Source organism: Solanum stenotomum, chromosome 1, assembly GCF_019186545.1.
Source record: "Solanum stenotomum isolate F172 chromosome 1, ASM1918654v1, whole genome shotgun sequence".
In the NCBI taxonomy this organism is placed as follows: Eukaryota; Viridiplantae; Streptophyta; class Magnoliopsida; order Solanales; family Solanaceae; genus Solanum; species Solanum stenotomum.
In genome coordinates, this window is record NC_064282.1 from 12,543,596 (window position 1) to 12,560,477 (window position 16,882).

The following is a 16,882-nucleotide window of genomic DNA, read 5'->3' on the forward strand; positions in this document are numbered from 1 at the left end:
GCAGCGCTGTTGAAAAAACGCTACGCCAATGTCATCTTCAAGTCCCAGCAATAAGTTCTTGGCGAAGCGTTTGACGAGAAAGAGATGAAGAAGAAGGCTGAATCATGGGAGAAGCAAGTGCAAGAAGAGAAATCCAACTCGAAGTGGGAAAGAGATAGAAAAAAAGCACAGATGGCCATTGAAAGCATCAAAAGAAATGTTAATTTTGATGATGCTCTTCAAGCCGAAAGAGATTTGTTAGTCATCATCGGTGCTACTAGTTAGTAAAAGAGTTCACATATTTTCGGTAGAATTGCTTCTTGGTTTCTAGTCTCGATTAGCAAATTAATAGTATTTTCTATTAGTTGGTGATTATGTACGAGAAGTCACTACTAAAAAAATTGTAGAATGAACGAATGGTGTGAATAATACAAAAACCTTCAATTCGTTCGAAAATTAAGAATCTGTGATTTTAGATTTGTTGGTAAATAAATTCGTATACTCTTGTATCATAGGATAAATATTTATTTTAGGCAAAACCAATAATTAAGCTTCTATCTTGCACACTAATAATCATATTTATTGTACTCTAAGCAGCTTTAACCAATTATTATTATTATGCAATGCTTTCGATAAATAAAACTGAGCTAGCACTGTATTATATAAATTGCGGCGTTTTTTGGATTCCACGGAATTCACTAGCTTAGTGTATTGTGTTAAGAGATTTCACTTATTAATATGTACAAATATTTTACCAACAAAAGCGTTTTTAGGTATTATTAATTCGATTCATAGATTTTCAATCTTTAATTACTTTGAACCAATAACCAACCTAGTAAGATATTTTTTTTATCAATTTTCAATTTATCAGATTTGGTCCTTTAACATTTTGATTTTCGATTTAACCAATAAGAAAATGCTCATAATACAAATATATTACTTCTCCAACATTTTGGTGTGATAACACATTAATGTTACTTAGGAAGTCAAGATAGTACCAATAATTTATTTTTTGAGTGTCCATTTCCCAGATATGTGATGGAACAGATTAGCACATTGTCAAAACACATCAGGGCAATATCTAATAAAACTAAGAATACATAAAACAGTGGATCCTATGAATCATATCAACAAAGTTGATACATGTACAGTGCTGCATCGTAGGGCCAGAGAAGAATAATAGAGCAGAACAATTGATATCCAGGGTAGCAGGAAGAGATTCATAAACAAGATTCAAGATAGAACTTGTAGTTTAGTGAGTAATAATCTGAATAACTGCGGAATTCGGTGCCATAAAAAATCAACACAACAAAATATCTAACAAAAATGTCTGATAAAGCATTACCAAGGCAAACATAAAGGTACTTGTGTCAAACTAATATCTTTAACATTGTGAAGCATGTGAACCAAATACAAAACTTGGCAGAGAATCTCACTAATCAAATTGCAGTGTATATTATCACAACAAGCTCCTAGTTCAATCTCTGGGCAGCTTCCTTGGCAAGAACTCTCTCCTTGGCCTTGGTTCTGGCCTGTGACTTAGAGCCCATGATACCACCACCCCACTTCTTCCTGTTCTCTTCATACTTGTCATTGAAGTTAGCCTGAAAAAGTTAACAAGTATCAAAAGCTATTCTAGAAGATTTACAGCAAAACGCAAACCAAACTAGCCTTGAATAGAGCTATACCTTAATGGCCTCCAAAATTCTGCTGAACTCCATTTTGTCCTCATTCTTCACGGTTGTCAAACACAAGGCTGAAGCAGTTTTCTGATGCACGATCTGTGCACAGACATCAACATCAGTACCTAATCTGTTGAGAAGCATTGAGAATACAAACTAGGTACTACTACTTACCGATCCTAAACGAGCTTTGCCCTTCACAATGCAGTAAGGAATTTCCATCTTTCTGCATAGCGCAGGAAGCCAGACAACCAACTCTATTGGGTCCACATCATGAGCAATCACTACCAACTGAGCTTTGTTCTAAAAGGACATCAATTGGAAAAAGTTACTAGAAAGATGGAAACAAATGTGCTTGACAAAGTATAAGACAATTTGCAAGACCAAAACAAACCTGCTCAATAAGGTAAGTGATGTGCTTAAGCCCATACTTCACAATAATAGGTTTCTTTGTTTCAGGAGTTTTTCCTTCTGCTTCAGCTTGAGCCCTTTTGACAAGACGCTCCTTCTTTGCAGCTTTGTCCTCGGGCCTGTACTTAAGAAGCATCTTGAAAAGGTTTGTAGCTGCAAGTTCAAAGAGCAAAGAATTTGAATACGTATTAGTGAAACAAAACACCTCATGCAAGTAAAACAATACAAAAGATAAGTTTAGAGCTGTTATACATTACAATCAAATTTGGCCTACTAGAGGAGTCAAAAGACATAAAGGTTATACACAGCAGCCACATGATAGTTTCATCAAAACATAATAGTCGTATTGCTAAACTAATTCTAGTTCTCCAAAATACGAAGCTTCCCTCATGAATTCTAAAAGGAACAATAATAACTCAGTCAGCCAAATGGTTAATGGAACTATGATATAAGCCAACAACAGTTTCAGATGTGTGAGACCAGAGATGTTATTCATATTGCTTAACCAGCAAAAGCCGGAGTGTTTGCAAACTTTAACAAAATTGAAATCATAAGAATTCACAAGCCAAGCACAACAACCACCCATTCAATTGCCATCAATTACACAGTGAGGCATAGTTCATATTAGTTCAAACGTATATGGATACACACAGTTTCTAGTACAACACATTATAGGAAGTAGCTGGACTAAATCAAAATCGACTGTAATGACTATATAGAGGCCAGAGATTTAGCTGCAAATACAGTGGATCGGACATAGAGTATTGATTGTCTAATTGTTCGACGAATTTAGAGCAACTAATTAACCAAAAAGGCAACAGGAAATTAGGTTAATAATAGTATACTGACCGAGGTTCTTGTCAAGGGTTTTGGTGAACTGGTTAAGAGCAGGAGGAACCTTCAATCGCATCTTGAGAATCCTCTTCTTCCTTTGGAGGGTAACATTCCGAGGCCATCTTACATTCCTAGTTACATCCTTCTTCGGCGGCAGCGCCCCGCCGATACCGAACTGCTTTGGCCGCTTCTCGAACAGTGGATTCACCACTTTCGCCTTCTCCGGCTTCTTCTTTGCTGCTACTGCAACACCCTTCTTTGGAGCCTACAGAAAAAAACGAACAAAACGTCAATACAAATTCCAAAAATGAATACTGAAGAGAAAATGTAACCATGGCTAGAGCATACCATTTTTTTCTCAAGATCTGATGAACAAACCCTAAGGGAGAAGAACACTCTGTTATACAGAAACTGATGACAAATGATAATGAGTTTTTAGGGTTTATGATGTGTTCGACGCTTCTTAACTGGGCCTAACCCAACTATTGTGAATTTGGGCCCGGACGGAATTGACATATATACACAACTGTTTAGTCTACTACGGATCACAACATATAGCTAATTAGCAATTAATAAACAAAAAATTGACACATATTAGCTTAAAAGTAATATATTACTATTTAATAGAATTTTTTTTCACCGTGTAATCAACTGGAAATAAATAAGGAAACGTGGGTAAACCTTTTCATCTATATTTTTTACTCTTGTATTAAAAAAAAATGGTGATTCGGTGTTCATAAAATTCCTCAATCAAAAATCAATACAATGTATTCAAAATACAATGTGTAATGCAGATCAATAGCGATCATCAAGATATCAATGTCATCTTTGATTGTTTTGATTCATCATAGGAGAATGGGATAGTAAAAATAATTTTGTGGATCATTCCATGGAACGGGTGGTTATTATAACAAATATTCATTTCATTCAATTGATTTCAATTTTGTTAACTAATGAATCCCATTTTTTTCAATTATATAATTGTCGATTGTGTATAGGTTAAGTGTTAATCATTCATTCGATTAGTAGTTGTATACATTTAAATTTATGTTATCAATTACAATGTATACATATTCAAAATTGACTAGATATGTATATTCACGCTTAAAATTTGAATACACTAAATTGATTAGTTTTTGCATAAATATATGAGCAATCATGTATACATAAAAGTATTAAGTATTCATTCAATTCGTAGTTATATACATTTAATTTATGGTATCAAGTGCAATATATATGTATATATGTATGCATTAAAATGTATGCATATTCGTGTATTCAATGAATACATATTTATGTAAATTACAAGATTATTTTTTTCATCATATGTAATTTTCACCTTCTTCTTTTACATTATGTGAATTGCAAGATTTTTCTAAATTAAGCATAAAGGACATGTATCTCAAACTAATTATGTGCACTACTAAAAGAATTGGGACAATCTTTTTGTTAAGGGTGCGCGAGAATCGAACCAAAAAAAGTTATTGATTTATTGCTATTACATTATTAAGTTAACATGTTTTTAATGATTTATAAAAAAAAATTATTGGATTATTGATTTGATTTTGATAAGATTTCTTACGGATCAATTTGGATTAACAGAAACTTTGAAGACCTAACATAAATTGGGCTAATTTTGTGGCAACAACTTTCTTTTAGCTATTCTTTTAATGAAAATGATACTCCATAATGACTTTTTTTTATCAAGTGCTTATGAACAAATTAAAACACGTTACGTTCCATATTAGTCACCCAAAAAAAGGGAAAATAGAAAAGAAAAAATAAAAATAATTCAATGTAACCAATAATAAAAAACTGGAATCAAAGCAGATGAAATGTTCACTTAACTGATTTGTAGTGTTTGGGCATATAAATTAAAATTTAAAGTTAAATTTATTTTTAAATATAAAATTACTTATTTATTTAAAAGTAACTAATAAAAAATAATATGAGGAACAATCAACAATGACCCAAAAATCTACCACTTCCTATGTCATATTTTATTTGTCCACTATTTTAAAAATATTTTTTTATTTTTAATTATTTACTTGAACATATTAAGATTAGACAATTATCTTTTTTCTATATTTTACTCTCTATGGTAATTACTAAGTCTACCCTCTATGGTAATTACTAAGTCTCCAAATCTTTTTTAATACTTAATTTAGAAAAGGCATGTTAAAGTAAAAATGAACGGGAAGGAATATATAACAACATAGTCTCAATAAATTGTGCTCATTACAATTATTTTTTTTCTACTTCCTCCGTTTCACAAAGAATGACCTAGTTTAACTTGACATGAAGTTTAAGAAAATAAAGAAGATTTTTGAATCTTGTGGTCCTAAATTAAAGTTATGTCAAATGTACAAAATTTTCCTTTAATCTTGTGGCCACAAACATGCCACGTGGAAAGCTGAAATTAAAATGTTACCAAAAAAAAAAAGAGGTCATTCTTTTTAAACAGACTAAAAAGAAAAGGAGGTCATTCTTTTTTAAACGGAGGGAGTACAACATATCACGATCCATTTTTTTTTTCTTTTTGACAACAAAGCACACCATATATGTCATTGATGCTGTATTTTTTTTTAGTCTATGAAAGAGAGGTAAAATGATTGAAAAGGATGATTCGCTCGCATGTATTTAGCGACTGAAAATACTCCGTCATTTCATCATCATCAATTCCAGTTAAATCTGTCGAAATTTTACATTTACAATTTCTTCAGAAAAAGAAACCATTTTGAAACGATTGTTCATTCACCCAGATTTTTAATCTGAGAGTTACGCTAGCTAAAGAAATAGAAAATATAATTACTCTATAACACTAAACAAGCTATTGACATATAAAATAGAGGCAATATGGTATATGTTCCAGTCCCATGAATCACTTTTAAAAGGTTGGATTAACCTTTTTCAAAAATATTTTTTTAATATATATTGTAAATTTGAGTTTATTCTATACTTGTGTAGTGGATTCATGCCTAAACTTTTTTTTGTGTATTCCGACATTCTTTTGTAGGTTATAACACACTGGACTTTCTCAACCCAAGTCTATGTGATGATTTAGTATTACACTTATTAGGATTGATGTCATGTGTGAAGTAAAAACTCAGTGATTGAATATAGAGTTGATAATATAGATCAATTTATTGACGAGGGAGACAAAAATGCAATCAAAAGGACATGTAATGAGTCGTCAACTTAGAAGTTATATATCTATGGGTCAATAGAGATGCATGTTAAAATATTAAATCTATTTAAGTATATTACAACAGACGCACATGAGCTTAAATGTTATATATATATTATGTGTAAATTTGTACCCATTGATTTGTCTTGCTTTCCTTTCTAATCAATTTAAAGAAAAATGTTTCTCTTTCTCTCTTGGCAACTCAATTCTAACTTTCCACATGATATGTTTAAGACCATAAGATTAATGAATATTTTGGTACATTCTACAAATCTTTAGTTTGAAACCATAAGATTAAAGGATATTTTGATGCATTTTACAAATCTTTAGTCTTAAACCAAAAGATTAAAGGATATTTTGATACATTTTACAAATCTTTAATCTGAAACCACTAAATCAAAAAATTTCTCTACTTTCTTAAATTGCGTGCCAAATCAAAATCATACACATAAATTAAAAAAAGCACTAATAAGAATACATAATACAAGCAAAAACTACTAGCTAAAAAACTGGATCCACCATTTCAAGCAAAACCCACCATCCCACCCCAAACCAAAAGCAATTAAGTGATGATTTAAGAGTTAGGCATTACTTTTCTTCAAAAAAGTATCTAATTAAAGAAAACAAATAAATAGACATCAGAATCTTAAGTAACCATGGAATTAAGCAAGACAAGGATTCGAAGGAAATGCCACATTTCCTTTTGAGATAATTTCATAAATAGTAAAGAGATAAAATTTAATTAGCATTGTAAGCTACAATTTGCATAGTTACGCTCCATAGCTATAGTTTCGTTTGCTATGAATATTTCCATTTGTATATTTCGCTTGTCAATATATAAACTAGGTCAGTATATATTGTTGTGAACCAAACTGACTACGTAAGGGCCTATATGGGCTGGAAGGGGGTGAATGAGACTGATCCATTTCAGATTATTGGGTTGATTAAAATGTTGGAGAGTTTTATTTGGGATCTAGGACCAATTATCAAGGACAAATTACTTAAGTACACAACATTACTTTACCTATTCTCAATATTTCTCTACTCTTTTACTAAAATACAAAAATCCCTTATTTTTCCCCAATTCAACTTAACCGGATACTTTATTAGTTTAAGTATCCGCCTGTTATTAATTAAAGTATCTGCGCTGTTATATTATGCATCCGCCCGTTAATTTAAGTATCCGCCCGTTATTAATTAAAGTATCCGTGCCAACAACTTAATAATTTAAGTATCCACCCTTTATTAATTAAAGTATCCGCGCTGCTATATTATGTATCCGAAAGACACTAAAAAAGGGATTTTTGGTAATTAATGAAAGAGTAGGGATAGAAAGTAATTTCCTTCTTATACTATGTGATTTGCCTAATTTTTACAATTATCAATTGGTTAAATAGGTCTTGGGGTTACACAGAAGTAGGGGTGGCAATTTCAGCCCATATTAATGAAATGAGTTCATTTTACCCATATCTAATGACTTGGATTACTCATATTTTAATTGGGTAAATATGGACTTCAAGCTATTTTAAGAGTCTCTACAAATATGGTCAAAATGGGTAAAATATGGATTGGGGTAGAATTTTTTTTAAAAAAAAAACATAAAAAAGTGGGGTGGATGGGTGCAGGTGGGGGTAGGGAGGATGAATGTGGGGTGAGGTGGAGAGGGGAGGGTATGGGGGTGGAGGGGGATGAAAGCGGGGTGGGGGTCAGAAAAAATAAAATAAAATTAGGGTTGGGTGAATTGGAGGTAGGGTTAGAGGGAATAGAATAAAAAGTTACTTTAAAAACTTAAAACATATAAATTCATTTGAAATATGGGTAAACTCATATCCAATCCGTCCATTAATTATCCGAATCATATTTACCCATATAGAATATGGGTGGATTGAATAATTGCCCTTTTTTGTTCAAATCATTTTAAATCCATCTAAATCCAGCCATTTGTCACTCCTACGCAGAAGAGGTTATGCAAATTATTTTGGCTATGAGTTATCTCTCATCTCCATTATCAATTCTTTTTGGTTTCCACCCGATATATCCCATCCCCTTCTGATTGCCTCTTCTTTGTATATTCTCCTTAGTTACTGCTATTACCTTGTTGTTCGGAATTCGAATTCTAAATTGTAATTTGAGTTCAGAGATTATAAATACATTCTGTGTTTGTGTAAAAATTGGTTTGTTACATATACAAATTTTGATTTTATATAAACAGGAATTGAATTATACAAATTCAAAACAAAATTTAAAAAACTATAGCCACAAATCATAAGTATCGAAAACTATAACCACACATCATAAAATATCCAAAATTATAGCTAAATTAAATAATACACTATAAATATTTATCATTTCTCATAATTTTTCCTTTATTTTGTTCCACTCAACTACAAAGTCAAAACTGTGATGACTTGAGATAAGGCCTTGATCTTGACTCTTTTTATTTTTCTGCTGCGAACTCTAAGAAAATATATACTAACCTTAAAAGATTTAAGGTAACCAACAGTCTACACTGTACTGTCCAATTTCCCAAGGTCTAATTATTTGGTAGTGTCTTCAATCTTCTAACTTTATTGAGTTAAGGGCCAAAAATAATAATAGCGAACCGCGATGTTGAAGATAGAACATGGATGAATTTGCCAAAGTTGTTCAACAAGCTTTTATAGAAAATTGAAGTTGCAGTACTGCATGCTTTGGTTACGCAATCTGCTTTACAAACGGTTCCTCTAAGTAAAAGAATAAATTAAATATGAAAGAAAATTATATTTTTTTTATTCAAGAAAAGTTAAAGTATTTATGATAATACTTTGATTTTTCTTTCAGAAAAAAATAAATTTCAAGTAAAGTAAGGTAAGAAAATCAAGGCAAAATCGTAACACTTTGTTGCTGCCCAATTTGATGCTATAAAAGCATGACAAAGGATTTTTAGGAGAGCACCAATTAACAATTAGAAGATGAAAGCGGATGCAATAGTCTGTGGATCTGTGGCAGCAGTTCTACAAAAATCTGTGGTGGTGGTGGATGCAGTTTTACAAAAATCTTAAAAGTTTGAACTCATGAAATCCGCTTCAGATTAAAAAGGAGTGAATTATTTCTTTGTATGCTTTGTACAGAAGCTATTCATGTTTTATAATAATATGTCTGTTCATAATTTTTCGTACCATGCGATTGGAGAAAATAACTTTGATATTATTTTATGTCCACACTAATCGAAGAAGGAGACGGCGAAGAAATTTATTTTTGGGACCGTGAGGAGACGACGGAGCAATTTATAGAAGTTTTGGCAGTAGCTTTAGTTAAGTTTTCCTCCATTCCATTTTATATGATATTATTTGATTTGATACAATATTTTTTTAATTTTTTTTTTTTGAAATATGTAATCTAAAATTAACATCATTAGATAAACAGAAATTTTAAAATTAAAATTATTTCTAGTTATAATAAGGTAATTAAAATGAAAATAGCATCACATAAAATGGAACGAAAAGAGTACAGGATCGACCTCATTTCTTTTGTTCCACTCAACTACAAAAGTAAAAATTGTGACGAACGTGCCTGAGTCTACCTCTTTAAATATTTCTGATGTGATAAGAGAATATTTATAAAAATTTAATAAGAGAGCGCAAAGTCTACGGTAGAAAATTTCTCCATCAAGTTTCCAATCTCTAATTATTTGGTATAATAATATTCTAATCTTCATCATGAGTAAACTTGTATTGAAATTTAATTTTGCAAGTTGCACTGACTAATTTGTTGCCTAAAATTTAATGCTATAAAAGCATGACAAATTAGGATTTTTAGCACAGCACCAATTAAAAGGATAATTTCAATTTTGAAGATGAAATCATATGCAATTTTGTGTTGTTTTTGCCGAAAGAAAAAGAAGAGCCACTCAGTGACTTGGAATGTGACCGGCGGTTCTCCGGCTATTCCTCCGCCGCCGAAGCCTTTACAGGCGAATCGCGATGTTGAAAAGGGCGAAATTAAACCCAAGGATAACTCAGCAATGAGAGATGGCGGAATGGTTATTCTAGGTGCTGCTGCTGCAACAGTTGTCACCGCGGCTGTTATTGATAGTGCTTACAATGGAGGAGGAACAAGTGGTGGCTGTGGCAGCGGAGGTAATGGCGATGGCGATGGTGATGGTGGTGGATGTGGTGGCGGAGGTGGTGGATGTGGAGGTGGTGGTGGAGGTGGTGGATGTGGATGTGGAGGCGGAGGATGTGGTGGCGGAGGATGTGGTGGTGGTGGATGTGGAGGTTAAGGTCTAAAAAGTATTGGTAGCAAGAATCAATTTCTGATATTTAAATAACTTGAATGTTCATGTTTAAATAAAATGATAGTTTTATAATTTTTTTGTTTTAAATAAAAACTTCATGTAAATAAATTTTTATTGAAAAATTGATTAAATAAGTTGAGTGATTTTTTTGGAAAGAACCTAAAATTGAGTGCCTTTTTATATAAAGAGCTCATAATTAAATCATTTTTTAGTTAAAAATCAAAATTGAGTGACTTTCCGTGAAAATATTTCATAATTGAGTGATTATCTAAAATATTATCTCGAATGAATATGATAAAGAGTTCCTATGATGCATTGAGCAAAATTAAATAATTTTTATGTTAAAAAAAGAAAAAACTTTTTAGTGACTTTGATATAGTTCACAAGTATGCACTTAAATTTGTATAAAGTTGAACAAGTAGACAAATAAGTTCTAAGTGACATAATACACGTTGAACACCACGTAAGACACAAGTTGCCATGTTGGATGCAACATAGGACTTGTGTGTTTATTTTTTTAAAAATTTTTTATACAAATTTAAATGTCTACTTATGCATACAAAAAATTGAAAGACATAAATATAAGATGGATCTCAAGTTAGAGAGGTACTATATGACTATGAAATCAAGTGATACATGTAGGAAGTAATGCCATGGAATTAATTAGCAAAACAAAGTAGGCGTTTGGCCATGCGATACCATATCACGATATGATATCGTGAGATGCAATCAGCGTTTGGACATGCGATTTTACGCTGATTCCATATCATGAGATGTGATTTCATATTCTCCAAAAACCATGATATGAAATTATATGGTAATTCCATATCATGATTTGAGATATTTTTAATACAAAAATTGATCCACAAGTTTATATTTTGTTAAAAACTCACATTTATATTTACTACCCATTTATTTCATATGTAAATAAAATTTATAATCACATCATTACTTTTAAAATTTACTATTCTCACCGACATAAAATTTATTATTCTCACCAACATATAGTCACTTTAACTCACACCAATTGATTATTAAAGTGATGAAATATTTATGGTTTATGAGCATGAAAATATAGTTGCGGATGATATTGACCAACAAATGGCTCAAAGTAACAATGTTGGTTCGTCTTCTCGGTCACATGATTGAGAAATGCAAGTTCAACGTGAGAAAATTGTCCGTATCATGTGGGAGGATTATATTAAAGACTAGTACACTACAATTTATTTTCAATTTTTTTAAATTAAATTAAAGTTAGATGAAACAATTACTTAAGTGGAGAACAAATAGCTTTGTAATAATTTATTATGCGATTTTATAAATTTTTATTTATTTGATAAGATTGAATAAACAATTGGGGCTATTTTAATAGTTTTACAACTTACGAGATTTTTATGTTTATGAGAAAAAATATACAACACAAAAATTTCATATCGCATGTCCAAACAAAATTTCAATTTCATCTCATGATACCATATCGCATGGCCAAACGGGCCCAAAGATTCAAAGGAACTACACATTTCTTGTATTTCACTCAACTACAGAGTCAAAATTGTGATGACCTGAGATAATGCCTTGGTCTTGCCTCTTTTTATTTCGCTGCTGCAATAAGAAAATGTATAGTATATATATTTACGACCTAAAAAGATTTAAGGTAGCCAAAAGTCTACAGTAGAGAATTTCCACCAATTTCCCAAGGTCTAATTAATTATTTGGTAGTCTTCAATCTTCTAATTTTTATTGAGTCAAGGGTCAAAAAATAATAATAATAGCGAACCACAATGTTGATGAAGATTGGATATGGATGAATATGCTAAAGATTTTTTGTGATGTTATTTGAACGAAGTTGAATGACTTTTATATATTGTAAAAAATACTTTAATGAAATAAAATAAAAATTGAACAACAACAATCTATGAAATCAACTCATCCATTGAACGAACTGAAAGAGAAATATTCAAAGAAATTGTCACATTTCTTTTCTTCCACTCAACTACAATATCACAATTATTAAGATCAACTTAAATAAAGTCTTGGTCTAAGCAAATAAATTAAAATAAAATTTCTCAATTCTAATGTACTCATATATCTTAATTATAGTATTAGTAATACTTGTTCAACAAGCTTTTATAGAAAATTGAAGTTACACTGCTTTGGTTACGCTATCTGGTGCTATAAAAGCATATGACAATTAATAAACAAATTAAAATAGAAGATGAAGGCATATGTTATTGCACTCATAGTATGTGGCTCTGTTGCAGCTGTAGTTTTGGTTTGGTATTTTGGTGGCCGAAAAGAAAATATCAGTCGGAATAATGTGTCTGTTCCTGCTCCTCCTCATGTCGAAAAGGCTGTTGTTACGAGTCCTAGTGCTTGTCGTGACTGGGGGATCCGGGGTTGGGGTGGTGGAGGGATGAGCTCTTGGGGTGGTGGGGGTGGTGGAACTATTGGCGTGGGCGCCAGAGTTTGAATTTGAGGAAGTACAGATGAAAAAGAATTGAAACTTCATTTTTTTCTGTTTCCTATTGTGGCAGCTAGCTACTTTTAATGTAACGTAAGTATATGTTGTAAATAATTTTTGTGTATTATTAGATTAGAGAAATGAATTTAAGTTGTATATACCAATGATGTGAATTGATGATATGAGCGGATTAAGTGTGTAATCTATTAGGGAAGGAATATTAATAGCAAAGCAACAACAAGATGTGTACCTTATAACTTGTAGCAGAAAGAATTGTTATTGGTTTTACTATCCGAATGAATTGCTCCAAATCTCTCTTTGAATTACAAGAAAACAAAGATCGTTTTTATTCACAAACTAAATATTTAAGATTGTATTGATTGAATATTGGCAAAAGATTGACTTTTGGTTTTCTCTGTTTTTGTTTTCAATGATTTTTAACATTCCCACGTTTATGTCTTTTTCCACAATCTCCAAAGACACTCTCATTAAGAAACTTTTAAGGAGAGTATGTAACTGTTCCCTCTTATCTTAAAAAAAAGGATTATCCATTTAATTAATTAATTAATTAAATTGGAACGGATCGGGCAAAACCGAATCGAGTCGTATCGATCCAAATGGGTGACTCACGATCCAAAACTTACAATGGGTTTAATTAACTTAATTGTTTTTGGCTCAAAGCATAATACAATATCTATATAAAAACTACTAAAATTTGACAAATTAATATAAAATTTTAACTCCTAAATCCAAAATAAAATTAATTTAGTATTAATTAAGAATCTTAAAAGTTGGACAGTTTAAATATTGGATGTGATTGATTTTTTATGTGGAGTTTTAATAAATTTATATTGTTATGTGATTTTTGAAAAATATTTATGCTCACCGGTATATATATATAGTGGCGGAGCCACATGTAGTTGAGGGGTGTCGACCAACACCCCTTCGTCAGAAAATTACACAGTGTAGCTAGATTAAAAATATTTTTTATATACATGTATATTGACACTCCTTAACTTCTATGCAATTTTAGTTCTTTATATTTTGACACCCTATTATTATTAAAAGTGAGAAGATTCTAACCTCAAACTTGAATTATAGTTTTGCCCTTATGCTAAATTAAACTATTATAAAATATTTTATTAATTTAAAATTAAATAATAAATATTTATCTTATAATTTTTTTAAAAATATTTTCCTCTTTTGTTTTTTTTTAAAATTTAATTTGCATATATATATTTGGTAAGTAAGCATTTTATTACCAAAGAGAAGTTTACAGCTCAAAAAAGAAGAAGAAAAATAAAGAACTATTCCGACTAGATCGAATCCAACTAATAACCTTTCATCTCCTAACCATCTATCGATTACTTTAGCTTGGATAGTAGTTCAACATCGTCAAGTATTTAGTTAATTTCACTTTGAGACAACCTCTGAAATATACATCTTGAATTATTCTCTTCACAAGGACCGATATTTCTCTTCTTTTGCCTTGAAAAGCAATTTGGTTCCTTTTCTTGCCACATGTAATAGATGCAGCCTGTTAAGACCATTCTATAAATTGTTGCTGCAACACTATTTCCATTATGATGACTCATTGCCACTGTAAGTTCTTCTTCCCATGCTTTTGTTAATTTGTCGTCTCTGTCCTAGCCATTGTAGTATCTTGTTCCACACTGATGTTGAAACAGAGCATTGAAACAAAAAGTGCGAGATCGACTCATTCTCTGATTCACACAAAGGGCATATTGGATTAACACTCGTGAATCATCCTATCCTTCGTGTACAACCTTCCATGAGCAACCAACATCATAATTAGTGCTAGTAAAATGAGCTCATATTTTGGTAATCCGCCCAATCTGTCCATATTTTAATGGGGGTTGGGTGAGTGATTTTTTACATGGGTAAAATATGGGTAAAGTATGGATTAGTCAAATGGGTTAAACTTCTAACTTTTATTCACTATAAATTCATGATATCACTAAAAATATTGTAATTTCTCTTGCTTTTTATGTTCTTCTATAGAACTAATTATTTTTCACTATAATTGAAAAGGTGAAGTCTTTGGCCCTCCAAAAATATATATTTTAAATGTACATTTCTTTTGTTACTTATAATTATATATTTTTTTTATTTGTTTAATTTTATATTAGATAATAAATGATAGTGTGAAATAAGCAAATCATGTATTAGTCTTGACAATGCTTAAAGTGCATTAAGCATGTTTTAGTCCTAAAATGCAAATATTCATTTACTTTGAAATTAAAAATATTTTCCCCTTGTTATTACATAATTGTAGTTTATATTGAAAAGTTATAGGATTTTTTTTTTTACTTTTATGATATAATAAAACTAAATGAAGTATTTTCAACATTTTTCATCTAAAAAAAGACTAAAATATTTTCTCCATGTTGAATTTTTAAGTACAGTACTATCTACTCATGAAAATATGGGTGAACTAGTATTTTACCCAACCCATTTTTTACCCAATCCATTTTTACCCATATCAAATATGGACGAGTTGAATTATTACCCATTTTATGTTAATCTATTTTCAACCAGCCCAAATTTGACCCAACCCGCCCATTTGCCACCACTAATCATAATGAACAACCATTTCGGGGTAGAAGGGGTATTGCAAACTAACTTCTTCCATCTTACTTTTGGAAACACCCTTTGCACCAATTGGTACATCTTTTTTACAGAGAAATACTGCAATTTTTGGAATTGATCTTCAGTGTAACCAACAGCTTCCACGTACTCCGTAGCTTTGAAAATTTTCTTGATAAGCCAAGATGCTTGTTTTGTATTGGCCTCTCATGGAGTTCCACCCTTTGCATAAATTTAAAAGGTCATAAACACTCTGTTTAAGAAATATTAAACTGTTGCTAGATAATTGTTTTAGTTAGTTATAATCATGAAATGTGTTAATATTAAATTTTGAATCCATTATATAATTTTAGGCCAAGAAACACGTTAGTTGCACTATGACAATTTTATATGTAGTACAAATACCAAGTCATAAACTATTTTTAAGAAATTCAAAAGCTTTAATAAATTTTAATATCTTAATGAGTTTCACAGTTATATCTATATTTAAAGACAAAAAATTCAGTAATTATACTTCTCATCAAAATCTGCTCCTATTGATCTCTTAACTACGTTTATAAACCCAGAAGATAATACTCCTCATTACACAATAGCATAAGGACAAATCAGTACAAATATTTTCACTTCTCTTGAGATTTTTCAATTTTGAACCTGCTCTACTATATTGAAGAATAAAAAAAACATGATTTTACACTAAACATCATATTTCAAATCAGTTATAAGCCTTTTCACCTCTCATATTTTCTCCAATATAGATATTTCAATCCTATATTAACTATGTGTTCAATTTACTGGCAACATAAATTGAACTTAGGTAGGGTGGAGTAATACTTTTATTTTTTTCCTTTTTTATTTTATAAAACCTAGATTTATTGATTTGATGTCTAATTATAATTTACATGGATGGAAATTAAAATTATATAAAGTGGGTAATACTTTTGTTTCCTTTTTATATATCAACTGAAAATACTTTTCATATGCTAATTTCAAATTCATTTAGGCAATTCATTTATTTTTTAGATTAGTACATAAGTATGTATATATACAAATCTAAGGTTATCATTTCTTTTACATGTTACTAACTTTCTTTGTAGTATTTAATTTATTTATTTTTAAATTATCATATCAATATGTATATATACAAATCGAAGTTATCATTTCTTTTATATATTTTAAAATTTGTTTTTTGCGTTATTTAACTTTTAGTTCAGTAGTGAAATATTAACAAATATATTATTTTCGTTTTCCTTGTAGCAAGTTTGCACTTTTATCATTTTATTAGAGTGCCATACTTTTCATGAAAGTACGACAATGCTTTACTATCTCCGCTACAGTCTGAAGAAGGTTTTAGTTTTAGATTCGAAGTTAGTGCCTTGTGATTGGCTATAGAGTTGATAATATAGATCAATTATTGACTAACTTCGATAGTATCAACACAATTAAAA

General features: G+C 30.7%; 2 protein-coding genes across 2 annotated transcripts; one reads left to right on the plus strand and one right to left on the minus strand.

The window, feature by feature from the left end:
- Window positions 1–1,237: 1,237 nt before the first annotated feature.
- LOC125853367 (60S ribosomal protein L7a-2) lies at window positions 1,238–3,369 on the minus strand. Its single transcript, XM_049533048.1, has 6 exons — window positions 3,255–3,369; window positions 2,922–3,171; window positions 2,056–2,225; window positions 1,836–1,964; window positions 1,668–1,760; window positions 1,238–1,583 (listed from the first exon to the last, which is right to left on the minus strand). Exons 1-6 carry the CDS (start codon window positions 3,255–3,257, stop codon window positions 1,452–1,454), a joined length of 777 nt encoding a protein of 258 aa, XP_049389005.1. The 5' UTR covers window positions 3,258–3,369; the 3' UTR covers window positions 1,238–1,451.
- Window positions 3,370–9,955: 6,586 nt separating this feature from the next.
- LOC125856270 (uncharacterized) lies at window positions 9,956–12,839 on the plus strand (the record flags this gene model as incomplete). Its single annotated transcript, XM_049535813.1, has 3 exons — window positions 9,956–10,169; window positions 10,245–10,349; window positions 12,631–12,839. Coding segments are annotated over 3 exons (528 nt in total), but the record flags the coding sequence as incomplete, so codon positions are not given.
- Between the last annotated feature and the right edge of the window lie 4,043 nt (window positions 12,840–16,882).

Bases quoted from the DNA above. Each gene is read 5' to 3' on its own strand.
- LOC125853367 (XM_049533048.1), bottom strand. The intron at 1,761-1,835 runs GTAAGTAGTAGT...GTCTGTGCACAG, and splicing joins GCAAAGCTCGTTTAGGATCG to ATCGTGCATCAGAAAACTGC. The intron at 1,584-1,667 runs GTATAGCTCTAT...TAACTTTTTCAG, and splicing joins GAATTTTGGAGGCCATTAAG to GCTAACTTCAATGACAAGTA.